At 40.2% G+C, this 21,130-nt stretch overlaps 1 protein-coding gene across 1 annotated transcript; it reads left to right on the top strand.

Annotated features, from left to right (window-relative positions):
- Window positions 1–15,071: 15,071 nt before the first annotated feature.
- PNRC1 (proline rich nuclear receptor coactivator 1) lies at window positions 15,072–19,326 on the top strand. The gene is made up of 2 exons (XM_036065167.2): window positions 15,072–15,774; window positions 18,243–19,326. Exons 1-2 carry the CDS (start codon window positions 15,235–15,237, stop codon window positions 18,684–18,686), a joined length of 984 nt encoding a protein of 327 aa, XP_035921060.1. The 5' UTR covers window positions 15,072–15,234; the 3' UTR covers window positions 18,687–19,326.
- The last annotated feature ends 1,804 nt before the right edge of the window (window positions 19,327–21,130 follow it).

The raw sequence follows: 21,130 nt of genomic DNA, 5'->3' as shown, positions 1-21,130 counted from the left end.
GTTGTAAGAGTTCTTCATATATTCTGGATACAAGTCCCTTATCAGATATATGATTAGCAAATAATTTTTCCCATTCTGTGCATTAGGTTCCATCCTTAACTCTAAACTTTGGGCAAATTACTTCACTTTCCTCATTTGGAAAGTAAGTGGATTCAAAAGACTCACTTTTGAATTAAGATGCATATCACTGGGAGCAGGTGCTGGTGCCCCAGAAGTGTAAGACACCAAGGGTTCCAGGTGATTCCTCTTCTGAAATGCCAATATTATTCAAAAATTTGGGGTAAGCAGAATCTTAAAAGTCCAGAGGAAAGAAAAACCGTATCGCTGAGTAAATGGAAATCTTGACACTTTTGAGAAACTGGTGGCAACAGTATTATAGTGGTGTCAAAGTAATCAGGGTGAGTGGACTTTATTTATTTATTTATATATATTTTTTAAGGTTTTATTTATTTTTTTGACAGAGAGAGACATAGCGAGAGCAGGAACACAAGCAGGGGGAGTGGGAGAAGGAGAAGCAGGCTTCCCGCAGAGCAGGGAGCCCGATGTGGGACTCGATCCCAGGTCCCTGGGATCATGACCTGAGCCGAAGGCAGACGCTTAACGACTGAGCCACCCAGGCGCCCTGAGTGGACTTTAGAGAGATAAATTATGCCTGACCATTGGAAGCAATGAGCTGAGCATGTGACTTCACAGCATGCCTTCAGAGCTATCTTTTTGGGAAAAAAAAACAATTTTATTTTGTGGCTTTTAACTTTTGATCACTTAAAAATCATTAACTCACACAAATCAGCTCATTTTCCTGCTGCCATTATTTTTTATTTTATTTACTTTTGTTTCTATTTTATTTACTAGGTTGTGTTTTGTGTTTTTTTTTTAAGATTTTATTTATTTACTTGTCAGAGAGAGAAAGAAACAAACAGGGGGAGTGGCAGGCAGAGGGAGAAGCAGGTTCCCCGTTGAGCAAGGACCCCAATGCAGGAATCTATCCAAAGATCCTGGGATCATGACCTGAGCCAGAGGCAGATGCTTAACCAACTGAGCCACTCAGGCATCCCTACCAGGGGTGTTTAGTTCTACTTCCCACCATAGTCAGTTTTCTAAAAATACAAAATATCAAAAATTCTTGATTTTCTTGATTTTTTAGTCATATTTTTATATACCTGTTTCGAGTGTAATAATTCTGAAAAACTACATTTTCCACACCAAACACGGATAGGTGTTCAAAAACAGGAATTTTGAAGTATAATCTCAAACGTTTAAAAGAAAAAAAAAGGCAAAATAATAAGGGGAAATGAGAATAACCTGAAATTACCAAAGGTTGAAACAGACATGTCATTGATTGTCTCTGGGGCACCCCAAGATGAATTTGAGAAGCCAGAAGATGACAAATAGCACTCTACAGCTGCAACTCCTAAGTCATTAGGAAGGAGCACAGGATATTCTTAGGTGCTTATTTCAAATATGGGTTCTAGTCTGTAGTGAATGTGCAAAAACTAAAACCTTGGGTTTTTCTGTTTGAGAATACCCACACCAAAAAATGGGAGGAGATTTAGCTTCTGCAGCCATATTTTTTTTTTTTTTTTAAAGATTTTATTTTTATTTATTTGAGAGAGAGAGAATGAGAGAGAGCGAGTACATGAGAGGGGGGAGGGTCAGAGGGAGAAGCAGACTCCCTGCCGAGCAGGGAGCCCGATGCGGGACTCGATCCCGGGACTCCAGGATCATGACCTGAGCCGAAGGCAGTCGCTTAACCAACTGAGCCACCCAGGCGCCCTGTGCAGCCATATTTAAAAACCAATAATATAGGGGTGTCTAGCTGGCTCGGTGGGTAGAACATACAACTCTTGATCTTGGGGTTGTGAACTCGAGCCCCACACTGGGCATAGAGCTCACTAAAAACAAAAAAACAAACAAAAATAAATGCCAAAAAACAATAATGTATGTCTAATATGGGCCTAGCATATATATAAATGTATGTTTATATAAATACATAAAGAACACAACTCAACGACAAAAGATAAATAGCCTAATCAAAAACTGGACAAAGGCCTTAAATAGACATTTATCCAAAGAAGATATACATGTGACTAATAAGCATATGCAAAGATGATCAGCATCAGTAGTCATTAGGGAAATGTAAATCAAAACCATGAGATACTGGGGGCGCCTGGCTGGCTCAGTCGGTGGAGCATGTGACTCTTGATCTCAGGGTCATGAGTTTGCCCCCACGTTGGGTGCAGAGATTACTAAAAATAAATAAATAAACTTAAAAACAAACCATAAGATACCACTTCATACTCACTAGGATGGCTATAATCACAAAAACAAACAAAAAACAACCAGAAAACAAGTGTTGGTGAGGATGAAGAGAAAATGGAAGTCTCATACTTACTGGTGGGAATGTAGAATGGTGCATTCACTCTGGAAAAGTTTGGTGGTTCTCCAATAAACATCTGATCACCATATGACCCAGCAATCCCACTCGTAGGTATATACCCAAAAGAACAAAAACTTGTGCACAAATGTTCATAGCAGCACTATTCACAATAGTCAAAAGGTGGAAATAATCCAAATGTCCATCGATTAATGTTACACCAACAAGAGTGGTATACCCATACAATGGAATAGTATTTGGCCATAAAAAGGAATAAAGTACTGATACACGCTATGACATGGATGAACTCTGAAAACATGCTCAGTAAAAAAAGCCAGTCACAAAAGGCCACATGGTCCACGATTACCTTTAAATACAGTGTCCAGAAAAGGCAAGTCCATAGAGACAGAAAGCAGTTCAGTGGTTACCAGGAGCTATGGAAGGGGGAAATAGAGAGTGACAACTTAATGGATAAGGGGTTTTTCTTTCAGAGTGATAAAAATGTTCTGGAACTAGGTAGTGATAATGATTGCACAAGATTGTGATTGTACTGTTACTGAATTGTACACTTTAACTTAGTTAACATGGCAAATTTTATGTTATGTATATTTTACCACAATTTAAAAAAAATAATTCAGGGGCAAGTAAGGGAATAAATAAATAAAAATAATAAATAGTGCAAAACTTCCAATGCAAACTTTTTCAATACAAACTAATTTCTTGGGGAGCCTGGGTGGCTCAGTCATTAATCATCTGCCTTCGGCTCAGGTCATGGTCCCAGGGTCCTGAGATCGAGCCCCGTACTGGGCTCCCTGCTCCACGGAAGCCTACTTCTCCCTCTCCCACTCGCCCTGCTTGTGTTCCCTCTCTCGCTGTGTCTCTCTGTCAAATAAATAAATAAATAAAAATCTTAAAAAAAAAAAAAAAACACAAACTAATTTCTTGAAACCTAAAAGAAAATCCATAGCAGAGAGCTATTTAGTTGAAAGCACAAACAAGCAAGTTACAAATTGCTTGAAGCTCCCCTCACAATTGATTGGGCCAAGAGTGGATACCAAATACAAGCTGGGTCACTCAGAGCCTTTTCTTGGGAATTTAGGATACTCCCATAGTTCACTTGGTCATGGGACAGAAAAGAAGCCGCACTTTAAGAGTTACTAGTATGTGTTGGTGTCCCAGAGCTCATGTCTCCACTCATGCTTGGTTAGTTTCCCATGGATTCCTTGAGCTTGGCATTCTTACAATAAATCCCCTTTAAAAAATAAATAGATAGATAGATGATAGATAAATCCCATTTTGCTTGAGTTAGTTTGTATGGTTTCTTCTCCTTGAAACCAAACATCTAATCCCCATACATAAGATATTTAGGTTTTTAGGTGTTTTAGGACATTTAGGTAAAGTAATATTACCAGTGGTATTAGGTTCCTATTGCTGCTATAACAAATTACCACAAATTTAGTGGCTTACTACAACAGAAATTTATTTTCTTGAAGTTCCGGCGGCCAGAAGTTCAAACAGCAGGGTGGTGGCTCCCTTTGAAAGCTCTCAGAGAGAACATCAGTTCCTTGTCTCTTCCAACCTCTGGTGTTTCCAGGTGTTGCTTGACTTGTGGCCATCTCATAATCTCTGCCTCTATGGTCACATTGCCTCCTCCTCTTCTGTGTGTCTATCTTACCAGATGTGGGGCTCAATCCCAGGACCCTGAGAACATGACCTGAGCCGAAGGCAGACACTTAACCGACTGAGCCACCCAGGCGCCCCAGCCTTTTGGCTTTGAGTGTCCCGCCCCTCTCTTTCTATCCTCTCCAAAGTACACTCGCTTACAGGTGTTCTCCCTACTCACATAGCTTCTGGGGTTCCCACAGCACAGATGGGGAATTCTAAGTTGCTCAGCAGGGTCCTAGTGCCCTTCTCAGTATGACCTCTGTCTAATTTTACAACTTCTCTGGATTATTTTCTGTTTCCTACCCATGCCTTCCTTGCACACTTATGCCTTTATGCTTTCGCTTTAATTTTAAAATGCTGTCAGTCTGCTTTTAAAAGAAAGATGTATTTTTTTTAAACGTAAAATAAGTACTAAAGGCCTAAAACAAAACCAGAGAGCTCCTGGACTCCCTGCCTACCCTTGCTTCCTGTTCACTTTTTCGGTCCCCAGTTGAAACCTCTTTCAACCCTCTTACCTGGTATTTAGTATTAACCTTCATATTTTATTTTATTAATTTTTTAAAGATTTTATTTATTTATTTGAGAGAGAGTGAGAAAGCGGCAGAGGGAGATGGAGAAGCAGGAGCCTGATGCGGGGCTTGATCCCAGGACCCTGGGACCATGACCCAAGCTGAAGCCAGACGCTCAACTGGCTGAGCCACCCAGGTGCGCCAACCTTCATATTTTAAAATAAAATGCTAATAGTGCTATATTTAGTTTTTTGGCTTAAGATATAAACCAATGACTTTCTACTATGAAGATGAGGTTTTAGCTGTATTATTATCCAGATTCCACTTATATATACATACATATACACAATTATATACGTATATTCTCCTTCCCCATCCTCCTAATGTAGTTATAGCATAAGTGTGGATTCAACTGATATTTGGTGGTTTGCATGTGATCTGTTGTACTATGACTATATTCTTTCTTGTACTTTTGCTCTTCTTTGGAATTAATAATTGTGTTGCTCTTTCCTTGACTTCATTTTCTTTGCTTCATTTTCCATTTACCCAGCATTTATTCATCCCCAAGCTCACTGCCAGAAGCACCTCTCTTCTCAATTCTTTCAAACGTATTGTGGATTCTACTTATTTTGTCTTTTTCTTGAAAATCCTCCTCTCCTCCCCAGAATCTTCTGTCCTCCTACCGCGGTCTGGGCTGCCTTCTCCTTAGGCCACCCGTGCAGCTGTGGCCCCGAGCTCACTTCTCACCCTGATCCTGGAAATTCCCTTCACTCCTCTCGTGTGCATGGGGAGTTTCCTGGATCCACGTCTTATTCTTTCTCGGTTTACTCTCTTTCATGAAATTACTCTTCTAGTAGCTTCCTGGGAAAAACTGTGCACGGAGTAAATTTCTTGACCTGTTATACATTTGAAAGATATTTATTCTACCCTTATACTTGATTGATAGTCAGTTTAGGCTGCTAGAACAAAGTACCATAGACCGGGTGGCTTATAAACAACAGACATTTATTTCTAACAGTTATTTGCTACCATTTATTTCTTTGGAGGGTGGAAGTCCAAGACCAGGGTGCCAGCCTGCTTGGGTTCTGACTAGAACTCTCTTCTGAGTTGCAGACTACAGACCTCTCATTGTATCTGCACATGGCAAAGAGCAGAGAAAGGACGCAAGCTCTCTCATAACTATTTGAAGGGCACTTACTCCATTTATGAGGGCTCCATTCTCATGGCCTAATTGCCTCCCAAAGCCCCCATCTCCTGTTACCTTCTCCTTAGGAGGCAGGGATTCAGCATATGCATTTTGGAGGGACACACACATTCAGTGCGTAGCAGGAGGAGACAGCTTCCTAAGTTGGCATTCCTTTATCCTTGATTTTTAAAGTCGTTGTTCCATTCTCTTCTAGCTTCAAGCTGATATTTCAGATACTATTCCATTTCTGATACTTTATATATGAGCTATTTCTCTCATAAAAGGATTTTAATAATCAAGTCTTTTTAAAAAATTATTATTATTACCTTATTACCTTTCTTGGTGTCGGCCAATTTTCATCCATTATGTTGAGCACTCAGTGGGCCATTTCAATCTGCAGACTCTGGTCTTCAGTTCTAGGAAACTTGTATGGTTCCTTTCTTTTTAAACTTCCTCCCCTCCATTTACTCTGTTTTCTCTTTCTCAAATTCTTATTTGAGAATTTGCGTCCCCTGGACAGATCCTCTAATTTCCTTTTCTTTCCTATTTTTCAAACTCTTCATCTTTAAATTTTACTTTCTGGGAGATTGCCTTAAATTTACCTTTTCTTTTTTTTCAACTGGGATTTGTATTTCCGCCATGATATTTTTAATTTTCAAGAGCTCTTTTTTTTTTTTTCCCAACTGTCTCCTTTTTATTCCATCTTGTTTGTGTTTCATAGACGTACTCTACTCCTAACACTCTGAGGCTATTAGTCAGGGGGGCTTTTTAGTCGTCTTTGTTTTCCTTTTATTCCTGCTTGTTTGTTTGCTTGCTTGGGTCCTTAAAAATCTGGTGGTCCTTGCCTGACTGCATCCATTTTAGGGTATAGCAATAAGAGGTTGATTGTAAGCTCTTTGTGCATGGCATACATTATTGGCGAGTGGGCATCACTATGGGATGATCTGGCTGGGCTATATTTTAAAGAACCTCTGATGTTAGTATTTAACCTAATCACATATATATGCATTTGTTATACATAGGCAGAATAAGTATAATGTGCTAACTTACTAGTTAAGCCACAAAATCACCCTCTTCTCTCCTCTGAAACTCAAAAAGCTGGTGACATCATTTTAGATATAGCATTTATAGGAATGAGTCATATCTCGCTGTGAGTCATAATCAATATCTCGGAGAAAACTTGGCAAAATATCAACATCACAGCTTCATTCTGAGCTCCTTGGTGAAGTTGGTTGTGCTTGTTCTTCAGCTCTGTAATCCAAACATTGTTTTGGTCTTTCTCTGTATGTTCAGGAATTTTTAAAAAATGATATGACTCAGGGAATGTTAGTTTTATCTTCTTGTACAAATCTTAAATTTTCAAGGATAAAATAAAGACACCATAAAGATAATTCAGGCAATGTTGATTTGATTGTTTTGTATAAATCCTAAATATTTCTGGATGTTTTAAGGACATGGACATGTTCTTTCTTAGGAAGAATTAACAGAAAATCATTGGCCAAGTCTCATTTTTCCTTTTTGTGCTCTGAGGTTACAAACCACAGGGGAAAAAAACTCTATATAGTCTCACTTAGGCTTGAAAATCACAAGGATTTCTCTAAAACAAATACTCATTTTGGAACCTTTAACCTCACATAGTTGAAAGAGCCCTAGCGTCTGAAATTCTACTGTATCATATCACCCTAAGTTCAAATACTATAAAAATTGGGGCACTGGAGTATTTTGTAAAAATGAAATATGCTGTTTTCCTCATGCACTTTTAGCTGCTTAGAAGGACTGGATTGAATTGATTACTCGGGGACCTGAAAAATAAAGAAGATTTAATAGGATATGTTTTAATCCATTCTCTTTACTATATCTTAAATTTCTTAGAAGTAGTTTTCCTATCTTCTGGAAATGTCAAATGAAATAGTCAAATAACCAGACTGATTAAACAAAAGGATTTTCATGTATGTTTTTGGACTGAACAGGAGTAAGAACGCTTTTTCTATTAGGGCTTCGTAGGCAAGTAAAAAACAACTTAATTATTTTGGGGTTCTTTTGTTTTTGAGAGACAAAACAAAATTTTGATTCACTTGGCTTTAAAGTGAAGAACATCAAAAATAAAACCTTACTAAAAAAAGAAAAGAAAAAAGAACACCTTATTAAATCAAAGCAATTATATTTTCTCCCTAAATTGCTCCCTCCAGATTTTCACGTTCCTGTCAAAGCTATGATTTCTCTCCAAATCAGTCAGGTTTGAAGTTTCAAACATCCCGCACATAGCCTGGTCTCTCTGCTGGACTCATAGTGTCAGTCACCAAGACTCAGGCCTTTATCTTCATGTTCACCCTTCCATTTCCTTGGACTATGTTAGCCAGAGTCCTCAGGTGCCTCACAGCTCTTACTGCCATTTCCCTCACTGCCTCCAATCTATCGTTAGAGGAGTTTTCAGCATATTTGCCTAAAGATGCAGGTGAGTAAAGGAGGGAAATGAGCTGGCTGAGCACAGGCCTTATTTGAAAGGACAGCCTCCACTCAGCTCCAGCTAATTGCTGCTTCCCCAGGGATGTTGGGACAGTGTCACTAGAAATTCAGTTTTCTAAGTATAGTCAGAGATCCCCAGAGTTTCCATAGGTTCTCTCACTTCCCTTGGATTCCTGGGAATTGTAGGTACAAGAAGAGAGATATTTTAGACCTGGAAGGTAGGTTATGAAATGTATTGGGCGGGCCAAACCTCTCATTGCTTGTCATGTCCACAGTCCCTGAAGTGGCCCTAAGTGGTTCCTTATTCATAGATGCCTCATCATCCTGCTTCATCATCCTAGCCAAGAGCCACCAAGAGAAGGTCAAGTAAGAGAGTTAAGAAAGTTCTGTTGAACCCAGATGATGGTAATGAATCATGCAATCTGGACCAATCCAAACTGGACCAATCAGTTTCTCTCTCTCTGGAATTTGAACTTTAGATAAACAGTGAGTTAATTGGTAGTGATAGTGGACGTGGAAATACACAAAAAGCACAAACAGAAAGAGTAGTTGAGTCGTGGGAATGTCAGAACATTTAGAGTAAGGATCAACAAACATCTTCTGCTAAGGAGTGACAAGTAACCAAGTAACTAAGGTTGCATGGGATCCTGAATAAATTTTGAGTTTCCAGACTTCATTCCAGGTCAATTAGGCACCAGATTGTTATTCCTCTGTCTCCCATGAGTTCTGGATATGAAGGTTTTCACTGGATCCTATGAGGCCTGGTAGGTGTCTTGTCTTCCTTATGTCTGTCTATGTGTGCATACCCTTAAAACAAATACACTATTGCGGCGCCTGGGTGGCTCAGTCGGTTAAGCGCCTGCCTTCAGCTCAGGTCATGATCCCAGAGTCCTGGGATCGAGCCCCGCATCGGGCTCCCTGCTCAGCAGGAAGCCTGCTTCTCCCTCTCCCACTCCCCCTGTTTGTGTTCCCTCTTTCGCTGTGTCTCTCTCTGTCAAATAAATAAATAAAATCTTTTAAAAAAAAACAAAAACAAATACGCCATTACTTTAGGAACCTGAGTGAATTCTTGCAATGAAAAAAACCTAACAATGTAGACAATGCTTTCTTTAAATGGGGGAGGGGGGTAGCTTTACTCAAACCTTGGTAAATTATAAAATGCTTGTCCTAATTCTTTTCTGTGGTTCTCTGCCCTTCTCCATTTGTTGTGATATAGAAAATCATTCTGGAATACTTGTAAGAACACTACTTAACTAAAAATACATCAATAAGGCAATAAAAATGTGCTAATATTCCAGAGTGTACTCTGTCACACACACAAAACTGGCATTAAGTTTTTGATGACTTGATCAAGAGTAGTTGCAAGTAGGGATGGGTCTGGATGTCCTAAGTTTTGCAAGGAGCTTAAATCGTGAGAAAGACAGTAACTTTCCAGAGTTACAAAACACTCTGGAGCAGGAATTATGCTCCAGTTCCATGCTTTGAATATTTAAGGGAGGGGAGATAAAATCAGAGTGAGAATGAGAACAGTAGGAAAAAAAATAAAAGATAAAAAGGGGAGAAATACATAAGAGACAAAGTAGTAGGATGTAAGAGATAAAGGTTAATGAAGTGATTATACAATTGATACCTGAGAAGACATAAGGATTATACACAAGGGCACAATTGCAGTTTGGGTGAGGGGTTAAAATTTTAAGATTATGTTGGGATGAAAACCCCAATTTTTTTTTTTTTTAAGATTTTATTTATTTAGTTGAGATAGAGAGCAGGAGCAGGGGAGCAGAGAGAGAGGAAGAAGCAGGCTCCCTGCTGAGCAAGGAGCCCAATGTGGGGCTCGATCCCAGGTCTCCGGGATCATGACTTGAGCTGAAGGCAGACGCTTAACCGACTGAGCCACCCAGGCGCCCCCCCCCCAAATTTTTTTTATAATGGAATAAATGTTTTAAATTATTTCATAGTGTTAGAATTAGAAATTAAAAAAAAATCATTGTAGGGCACCTGGGTGGCTCAGTTGGTTAAGCGACTGCCTTCGGCTCAGGTCATGATCCTGGAGTCACAGGATCCGAGTCCCGCATCAGGCTCCCTGCTCAGCGGGGAGTCTGCTTCTCCCTCTGACCCTCCCCCTTCTCATGCTCTCTCTCTCTATCTCATCCTCTCTCTCAAATAAATAAATAAAATCTTTAAAAAAATAAAAAATCAATGTAGACTCATGACTTTGAAATGTCTTCCAATTTTGTCCAAAAAATGACCTAGCAGTGCTATTATTCTAATCCCAATCTGTACTCATGCAAAAACAATCTCATATTCATCCCTGATGCCCAGATTTTTCCACTAATATTTTCTTCACTTAAAGGAACTAAGGTTCGTAATAAAATAGCTCATTCTGTGTTTTGGGTTAGAGAAAGAGGAAGATAATCTTGTGTATATAAAGCAAGAATGTTTTCAAAAATATTTGGGAGAAGTGCTGAAGAGACAACAGAACCATCTTAAAAGGACTTTTACTGGCCAAGATTTAAAAAAAAAAAAAAAGGAAAATGATTATAGATGATTGAAACTGTGTTAATCTATGAAAGTCCATAATGATTCTCTAAAGGAAAAAAGTTTAAAATTTAGTCATAGGTAGTTTGGCTATAAAAGATAGTGTGGGGTGCCTGGCTGGCTCAGTTGGTGGAGGGCGTGACTCTTCATCTCGGGGTTGTGAGTTTGAGCCCAGATTGGGTGCAGAGATTGCTTAAAAAAAATAAAATCTAAAAAAAAAAAAAGATAGTGCCTGTGATAATATAGATATGTTAATTTTTTAAAAGTTGAATAAATACAGAGTTATATGTATGGGTTTTTAAAAAATAATCTAAAGCATGTATTAGTTTATAAAGCACAGGCATACCTTTTCTCTAGTTGCAACAGTAGGAAAGGATGAATAGAAGAAATTGGGAATCGCCAAGCAGTCCTGGAAAAAAATATTAACTATACCAAGAAGAGAAAGAGCTGCTCCATATCATTTGTCACACATATCAACTGGGTAGAAAGGAGATCCAACATTTAATCAGGACTGGGGTAGCAAAATGATCAAGTAGAAAGTGAATTCCATAGTGTTTTTCATGATGATAATTTGCCAAATGTCCTGAAGATAGCTAATTGCGTAGACTCCCTCCCTGTCTCATGAAAGGTGAAAACTTTCAATGATCCTATTAATTGTAACAAATTAATGAGACAAAATCAGTTTGCAAAAAATGAATAATCTATCTCATTATGTAATGATAAGAAACTGGATTCTGTAAGGTGGCCAAATGAAACCTAAAAAATACATCATTTCAGGAGAAGCATTAGGTTGCATCTTGTGAATGGCAAGGATTTAAAAAGTTTTATCAGTGTATGAAAGGAGACACAACCCAAGCTTATGACCCATCTAAGATTAAATTGGTTGAAACCCTAGCTGGTCTAAATAACATGCTTTTTCTTTTGGTTTTATATCTAGTGTGAAATAGAATCAAGTCCTTATAAGATTACTATACCCTAGGGCTGCCACTGGTCCTTTGACATCTTTGTACCAATAAGAAAAAGACTTCTTTTCCTCCAGGTAGCCCCAGGAAAGAATGGCTTTTAAAAGCAGAGGGAGAGCTATATTTCAGGCCTCCCTTCCCCCTTTGGCCAAAGAACAACCGGCACAGGCCTGCTGCCCCTCTTAGGAAAGTTTAAGAAATAAATGTGGTAAAATTACTGCCACCCCAGAAAGATGTAAGTATAGGGATAACAAAGACATTAATTTCAACCTGTGGTAATAGTACTTTAGTAGCAATTTAAGTATCAATATTGTCATTATCATGAAATTTTGTGCATATTGTTTGCTTCTAAATATAAACCAAATAATTTCAATTAAATTTTTCAGACTATGTTGATAAGGCTTGTGGTCAATGCTTAAATGTCAGGGAAATTTGGGGTTGTTAAGTGTAAACATTTTGATTTCCTGGTTGTGTTCAGTGTTTAGAGCAATTTTATTTTATAAATATGAAAGATGAATAATTTGAGCATTAAGGAAAGTATAAATTGGAGTGTTCTTTTCATACGTGTCCCTTAGAGCTTAGACATTTAAGATCTAAGCAGTAATAGGTAGAGGAAATGGAAATAAAGCCACAATGAGGGGAAAAAGAAAAATATTAAGAGGACAGAAAGATGGTATTCAAGGCAGAGAAAGGGAGAGAAGGACAGAAGTAAAATGTAAGAGACAAAGGTCAACAGGAGAGAGAGGAGAGGAATTCAGAGGGCTCTGAAGTGTTAATGCACGTAAGCTGCTTATTTCACACATGGTTTTTTACCTCTTTTCCCTGCTCTTCACTACCTGGTTTACTTTTCAATTGTTTATTAAAAAAAAAACAACAACAAAAACCAAACCAAAACAAAAAAAAAAACAATTTCCTCTAAAGAAACTGTTGACTTCAAAATAAAACCAAGACATGCACTGGAACAAAAGTCTTCAAGACCCCTGAGAGTCCTCCCAAAACTTACTTTACCTTTGGAATGTCTTGCTACCTCCATGATTCGCCATTTGGGCCCAGACAAGAGCATCGGACCTCTTCCTTTGTATCATATAAGAGCACAGATGAAACCAGGTTTGAGTATCAAAATTAGGCTTTCCTAAAGACGAAGGATCTATAGGAACTATACACAAAGAATAACATGAAATCCACTAATGTGGTTTATAAAACCTGGATTGTTCTCTTCTGGTGATCCATTCCAGCTCCCTCTTTGTGGCGGGCACCAGCTTAGCATGCATCATCCAGGTGGCCACAGCTGCAAGGCTACCTTTCTTAATGCACAGAATCCAGGGTTTTACATGAGGCCTACCCTTTAGGTCCCAAAAGTATAAACTACATACCACATAGTGTGTCTTCCATCAAGGGCCCCTCTGAACTGACTACCAGTTAGCAGCCCCCTGGAGCTGCTAGGACAGTGTAATATTATCCCCAGATAAAACCAAACTTTAGGCCTTGGGACATATTGAAAAGAGGACTAGGCATTAGGAGTTGAAGGGATTTAGTCCCTGACTCATTCTGTGACCCTTAGGTAAGTTATTTTATCTTTAGAGGCTTTATTTACATCATAGGTCAAATAGAACTTATCTCTATTTTAAACGATTAGGGTAGGAATAAAATGAGTTAGATGAAAAAGTGCTTTGAGAAAAGTATAAACTCTTACTAAAACAATTTGTAAAAATTTTTAATTTTTATTTTTTTAAACTCTTACAAAAACAGAGGAACTATGTTATTCCAAAGTCTCCATAATCTTTGCCTGCTCTTCTCCACCGATTCTTGCCAGGCCATTCTCTTCTCCTGATCTTGAACCCAACTTCAATTTGCACACCAGAGGATTTGAATTAAGGGCCCTCTAAGATCTGTCACAGCTTTGGAAGTATACGATTCCCATTCATCCAATGAATATGAGCACTTACTATGTAACCTGCTGGAAACCCAAGAATGAGTAAAATCTAGCAAAAATGATAAAACACAGCAATCACTAATGATGGAATGTCATATGAAAAGTTTATACAGATCTTCCTCAATTTACAAGGGGATTATACCATCTGCATAAAGTTTTGGAAGCATTATTCTAGATATTCCCTCTGTCCAACTTTGTTACCAATCATAAAACATTTATCAAGCACTACAAAGCTGAAAAATATTGGCTAGAGGCTGTAAGAATACAGAGAAGTGTAAGATTATTGTGGTGGTCTAAAGACCTACAATCTCGTATGGCAGGTTGTATGGATGATGTTAAAACTTTGGTCTTGCCATCCCTGGACTGTAGTTCAAATTCTATTAACTAACTATGATGTTTGCCAAGTACTTTTTGTCTTTCTAAGCCTGTTTCCTCTCCGATGAAATGGGGATAAAATACAGTACCCATTCCTTAGGGTTGTTGTGAAGTTCAAATGACATTATTCACATAAAGAACAGTTTCTGCCACAAAACTACTTGATAAAATAGCCAGGATATTTTGTGTGTGTGAGCACAGCGCGGAGAGATGATGAGCGTGAGATTTACATAACACACAGCTAGCAAAACACACTATGTTGCAGATGTTTCACTTTCTCCCTTTGAGACGCAAGCCTCCTCCTTTGCTTCTTCTTTAGTGTCAGGCACCGTTTGGTGATCCCAAAGTCTCACAGTCCTTTAAGTATAAAGACAGTAACATTTCCAATGCTCAATTACGGATTTATGTGGAACTCTTTCTATACTAAGGAGCCAATTTCAATCAGTCACTCCTTAATTCTTACTCTCTTTACCGTGGCTAATGAACCGCGTTGGTGACCCGAGTAAATGAAGAAAAAAAAAAAAACATAAGTCACACTTCGCCAAATAGAACTTAAATGTGAACTGATTTTCTTAAAATTGCGAAGAATGAAACCCCTATAACGTACTTTGAAATCTTAAAAAAAAATTATAATAATGTTAACTATTGGGCTTGAAATAAAAGATATATCCCCAAGGTCAGCGGCTAAGCAGGCTTCAGTGGCCTTGATGTTTCTAGATTCTTTCGCCCGCCCCCATCCCCTTTTCCAAATTCAGCCTAGATCAAGCACTTTGACCACTGCCTTCGGGGCAAGGTGCGGGGGCGAGTAAGAAGAAGGGTGGGGGAGGTGGGGCTGAAACGGAACTTCATTGTTCGCGGGACCGACTCTTCCCGAAAGAGCCCGTTGGCAGCGCCTGCGCAGTGCGCGCTCTTTGTGCGGGGCTGCAGCAAGCTGGTTGTTTGTGTGTGTCTCTCGGAGGTGGTGGAGGGAGCGCAGGAGGGGCGTGGACTGTTCTGTCGCATTCTGATTGGGCTCTTGGAGGGAGTTGGGCGGGCATAGGGCGGAGCTTCTGATAACAACACTCGGCGCTGAGGCTGAAGCTATTTGTTGCTGCGCCGCCACCGCCCGAACCATGGTCCGTGCTCCACTCGGGCTCTCTTAGCAGCAGCAGCCGCCGCCGCCGCCCTGTGATCGCTGGCTTCACTTCCTCCTTTTCTTCTTGCTGAGCCACTTTCCTCCTAGAGCTATGACCGTCGTCTCCGTCCCGCAGCGGGAGCCACTTGTCCTGGGCGGCCGCCTTGCGCCCCTGGGCTTTTCCGCCCGCGGTTACTTCGGGGCCCTCCCGATGGTGACCACGGCCCCGCCGCCTTTACCCCGAATCCCGGACCCCCGGGCACTGCCCCCCACCCTTTTCCTCCCTCACTTCCTAGGGGGAGACGGTCCCTGTCTGACCCCGCAACCTCGCGCCCCTGCACCTCTGTCCAACTGTAGTCTAGCTACGGCGGGAGGCACCCCTCGGGCAGCGCCGAAGAAGCGGCGAAAGAAGAGGGTGCGGGCCAGCCCGGCAGGGCAGCTCCCCAGCCGCTTCCATCAGTACCAGCAGCACCGGCCGAGCCTCGAGGGCGGGCGGAGCCCCGCGACGGGCCCGAGCGGAGCGCAGGAAGTCCCGGACCAGGCGGCCAGTTTGGCCCCGGGTCCTGCGGCCGCAACCCAAACTGAGGAAGCGAGCCCTTTCTCTGGCCAGCTGCCGCCAGCGGCGCCCGGCCAACCCTCGTTCAGAAGAGAGGTAAGGGCCGCGAGGGGGACATGGGGACTGTTGAGTTCTGGCCCTTAGACGGCCAGGGCCGGGCTTTGGAATTTGGGGCCCTTCACTGAGGGGTCGGGAAGGGGGGGCCGGGGTGAGGGGCGGCTGTTTACTCGGGAGGGAAGTTTCCGTGACGCCCGCTCTGTTCTAGCCGGGGGAGGAAGGGGGAGGGGGAGGCATGCGCTGGCGCTGCTGATTGGCTCTCGGGAGCCAGCCAATAAGAGGAGCGGCTGCGCCCCAGCAACAGCCCCGATTTAGAAGGCTGGCGCCGTTCCAGGGGGTTTCGGTGTTCGGGCGCGCGGTGGGGTGGGGGATGGAAGGGGCCCGAGGGAGGCTGACGTCAGCGCGCGCTACGTGCGCAGCGCTCCGGCGCTCATGAAGGAGATGAGGCCGTGTGGCCGTGGTAGGGGAAGGGGTGGGCGACCGCTTTCAGCTACCTGACCGTTGGTAGTTCCAAGACTGGTCCGCGGCGCGCGTGCACTGTCTCACCGCCCTGTTGCGGGATTTGGAGTGGGCTACAAGCGGCTCCATGCCCTTCGGCTTGCCTTTTGCTGAGATGAGAGGTGCTCCGTGTGCGGCGCTGGCCCAACTGGGGCTCTGACCCTCGCCGGCCAACCTGCTTGGCTCTACTTTTAACTTTAGAAGTTGGCAGGAGCGGCGGGAGTCAAAATTTTAGATGAATAGTTTTTGCGTCTATTAGATGAAGGGAATCGTTTATTTACACTCTCATGTAGTGGGCTTTATTAGTGGAAGGTAGTTTTATTGTGTCCAGAATGATGAAACTTCAGAAAGAAAAGTTGTAAGTTGAATTGACGTTAAGCGACCCAATCGCCATGCTGTTGGGAAACTTGAACGAGATTTAATCGCTAAAATGATTTGAAGTTAACCTTTATAGCAAAATAAAACCTTTCAATTTCAGAGACTTCCGTCTACTGTCTCATAAGAAATCAAAATAAGTGGGGCGCCTGGGTGGCTCAGTCGGTTGAGCGTCTGCCTTTGGCTCAAGTCCTAATACAGGAGTCCTGGGATCCAGATCCAGTCCCTGCGTTGGCCTTCCTGCTCCGCGGGGAGTCCGCTGCTTCCTCTGCCTGCAGCTCCCCCTACTTGTGCTCTTTCTCTGACAAATAAAATCTTAAAAGAAAATAAGTGGCTCTTGGGTGGCTCAGTTTGTTGAGCGTCTGCCTTTGGCTCAAGTTTGATCCCAGAATCATGGGATCCAGTCCCCTCAGGGCTCCCTGCTGCTCCCTCTGCCCTCGCCCCCCACCCGTGCGCGCGCGCTCGCTCGCAAAAGGAAATAAATCTAAAAAAAATAATAAAACATTATATATTTTTAACAGTCATTTTTTGTTGGGAGAATTTTTGGAGAGATTTGCAGGTTCTCTCTCGCTGTGCCCTTGAAAAAAAAATTGGACCTCCGTGATGACTACAATAGATTCAAATTTTAAAATTCCACGGCCCTGAAATATGAGCGATAAGCTAATAGCCTGGTTTTGTACTTCCTGTTTCCTGGTTAACAAGTAATAATTCTTTTCTAGAACTATTAAAACAGGGAACTCTGGCAGTTACATGGAATGTTAACTTGTGCCCCAGCTTTTGTATTTTTGTGTCCCGCTTCCCTACCATATTACAAGTGTTGGAAGGGCAGTGATCTAATGAAGTACTTTATACTTTTCCATCCGGTCATGGCTTCCTGTAAAGATCACTTAAGTTAGGAAGGTGATTAGAAGTGGTGTAGCAAAGTTCTTGAAGCAGTTGTTAAACTAGGAAGTAGGCGCAGGTGGAAACATTCTTCTGATTATATATTTGCTGTAAGTATATATAACTGGGAAGGATGATAAAAAGTGATTAGTATTTAAATTTTTAATATTTAAGTTTCTGAAATTTTGCTTTCAGAAACTGGGAGATAATTTTTCTGTGTATTTAGTAACCATTATTAAAACACTTCCTCACTTAAAATCTAGTTCCTGCTAATTAAATTTCTATCATGTAGTATCTGTTCTTATCAGTTTAATATCTGGAATAATTTTAAAAGGACTTGACTAAAAAAGATACATAGTAATCTATGAATATCGTTTCTTATTTTTAACCAGACTCAGTCAAAATGAAAGCATGTGAAACTTAGACACATCTAATGTAAAACCACTGACACCTTTAGATTGTGTATGTTTGGAAAGTAGCTCATTACTCTTCCTTACAGAAAGATGGAACTTGGGGTTTTTCCCTTTGACACTTTAGAACTGACTCCCTACATTGCATACTGGTGATGGTAATGATTATATTTTTAGTAGTAAACTTAGATGTGTGCTTATTTGATAAGTGCAGTGAGCACATATGTTTAATCAAGACCATAAACTAAAGTCCAGGAGAAGAAGAAAAATAGGTGGTGTGAGGTTTGTGACTTAATTTTTATCATGAGACTGTATTCACTTTTATGTTCCTTGTCTTTGTAGGTTTTAAAATCAAAGATGGGAAAATCGGAGAAAATTGCCATTCCCCACGGCCAGCTTGTTCATGGTATACACTTGTGTGAACAACCAAAGATAAACAGACAGAAAAGCAAATATAACTTACCACTAACCAAGATCACCTCTGCAAAAAGAAATGAAAATAACTTTTGGCAGGATTCTGTTTCATCTGATTTAATCCAGAAGCAGGAAAAAAAGCCTTTTAAAAATACTGAGAACATTAAAAATATGCATTTGAAGAAATCAGCATTTCTAACTGAAGTGAACCAAAAGGAAAATTATGCTGGGGCAAAGTTTAGTGATCCACCTTCTCCTAGTGTTCTTCCAAAGCCTCCTAGTCACTGGATGGGAAGCACTATTGAAAATTCCAACCAAAATAGGGAGTTGATGGCAGTACACTTAAAAACGCTCCTCAAAGTTCAAACTTAGATCTCAGATTGCAGTATGTCTGTAAAAGTTCTTTCAAAATCCCTGGAATCTTGAAAAAAAAAATTGGTACAGAAATGGAAATTTGCCTTGTAACATACAAGTGCAAAAGATGAGTTTAAAAAATTATAAACAACTTGTATTATATTTTATATTTTGTAAATACTGTATACCATGTATTATGTGTATATTGTTCATACTTGAGAGGTACATTATAGTTTTGTTATGAAAGTATGTATTTTGCCCTACCAAATGGTAGGTGTTTTGTATATATACAGTGGAGAAATTTTAAGTGTGCTAAGGCACATGGAAGACCGATTTATTTGCACAAGGTACTGGGATTTTTTTAAACAGCTATCTAATCTCAAGGTGAAGATCTAAATGTGAACAGTTTACTAATGCACTACTGAAGTTTAAATCTGTGGCACAATCATTGTAAACATGGGGTTTGTCTGTGTTTCTCTAAATTGATTTCTGCCTTCTAATCTGTAATTACTGGAAAACTCCTATTCCCATTTTTACCAAACTTACTTTCTGGTTTTTGGTTTATCCATTCAAATTTATAATACCTCTAATTTTAATGCCAACAAAATTGGTTGTAATCAAATTTTAAAATAATAATATAATTTGGCCCCCCCTTTTATACTAGTCTTGACTCTTTATGTGTGACTTTTCATGTTTGAATGTGTGACTAGGAGATGGATTTTAACTTCTCCATTTTACGGACTAATTGTCTTAGTATTAATTGTCCTTCCTCTGAAATTTAGAGAGTCCAGTAATTTAATGCTACTACCTCCAAGGGGAGAAATTCCCCATTTTACAATGGAAATAGTTGTCAAAAGTACAACTGATTAGTTTATAACTTAGAATATATTTTTATATATGAACTGTTTCATAAGTACTATTTGACTTACCCTATAATTTCAGTGAAAGAAAATGACACTTGGTTTGGTTTACTAAGTTTATATTGATTTTGAATGGTGGTTCTTGAACTAAAGCAAGCATAATTTATGTTAAAGTAGTAGGTGGAGATTTGAAACCTCTTGACTCTTTCTGCTAAAAGAAATATGGTAGTTTCTGTATTTGTACTTTAAAATTCAAACTTTGTTCTAAGATTCTAAAGCACAAGTTTTCCCTGTATGGTTTTTAGTTCTACAAAGCTAAAGTTTATCTTGAAACAAAAGGAAAGTTTTTTTGAGCAGTCAGGCGGTACTTAGACATATGAAAAGGGTGTTGAGGGTATATATGATTCTCTTAAGGTGGAATAGATAAGAAAGGTGCTACCATCCTTCCAAGAAAAGGTAAATGGAAGAGTCTTAATGTCTTGCACATTTGGTTCACACAGTAGGGGAGACCTTCTGGCTGTGCAAAGGTGGTTGGTGTGGGCACCACCTTAGAATTGTTATTGATGAGCTGTGCCAGGAGGGTATGAAAACTTACATCGCTGCAAAATCTGAACTCGTTAACAGAAGTGCCTGCAGTCTTGTTTACATGGCACTTATCAGCCAACCATTCTTTGGCCCTGGCTATAAAATGCTTTATTCTTGTTATGTATGCCTATTTACATATAAGTTACATACAGCTTGCTTTAAAATGCATTTAGAGAAACTTAACAAAATACAGTAAGCTTTCAACCTTGCAAAATTCTGGAAATAGATTATTATAAAGTAATAGGTTTTATGAAGAGTAAACAAAATTGGCTGAATTACACCACAGACCATACCATGAAAAGGTATTAGCAAACTTAGAAGTTCAATAGTTTTGGTATTATAGTAAGATATATTTAGCAGCCTTAGTCCCTTTGGACTCCTGTAACAATACTAAAGACTGGGTAGCTTACAAATTTCTCAGGAAGTCCAAGATCAAGGCACCAGCAGATCTAGTGTCTGAGAGCCCACTTACGGTTCGGTTCATAGACGGGAAGTCTTCACTAAGTCACAGGGCAGAAAGGTTGAGGGAGCTTTCTCAGGCCCTTTTTGTAATACTAATCCCATTTATGAGGGTTCTGCCTTTTTGTCCTAATCCCTTCCCGAGGTCTCCACCTTGTAATATCATTAATTGTAGGTTAGGTTTCAACATAGACACTGTAGTGCAGGCCAATTTAACAATTATTTTTCTCCTACTGAGGTCTTCAAACATTTTTCCTCCAGTGTTCCTGTAACTGGTTTTGTGGGTTTATAAAGCAAACACTTTGCAGTTACCAGCTTCAGGTATGTATTTTAACTAGTAGTCTGGTAAAGGGGGCTCATAATTGGAGAAGGGTGAGAGGTTTATATGTGAGTGGAAATTACGTTCTATAGTGAAGTGCCATTGCATATATCAGTATGTAGGGTATTTTATACTGAAGTTGCTTTCACAATTTGATACCTCAACTAACACTGATAAAGTGACACATACTGCTGATAACAGTAACACCACAGCGCTTGTATTTGCATTAATCTCCCTGC

Source organism: Halichoerus grypus, chromosome 9, assembly GCF_964656455.1.
Source record: "Halichoerus grypus chromosome 9, mHalGry1.hap1.1, whole genome shotgun sequence".
Classification (NCBI taxonomy): Eukaryota; Metazoa; Chordata; class Mammalia; order Carnivora; family Phocidae; genus Halichoerus; species Halichoerus grypus.
Note: the sequence above shows the minus strand (reverse complement) of the source record. Positions and strands in the feature narration are given on the sequence as shown.

Bases quoted from the DNA above. Each gene is read 5' to 3' on its own strand.
- PNRC1 (XM_036065167.2), top strand. From the start codon at position 15,235: ATGACCGTCGTCTCCGTCCCGCAGCGGGAGCCACTTGTCCTGGGCGGC. The intron at 15,775-18,242 runs GTAAGGGCCGCG...TTGTCTTTGTAG, and splicing joins AACCCTCGTTCAGAAGAGAG to GTTTTAAAATCAAAGATGGG.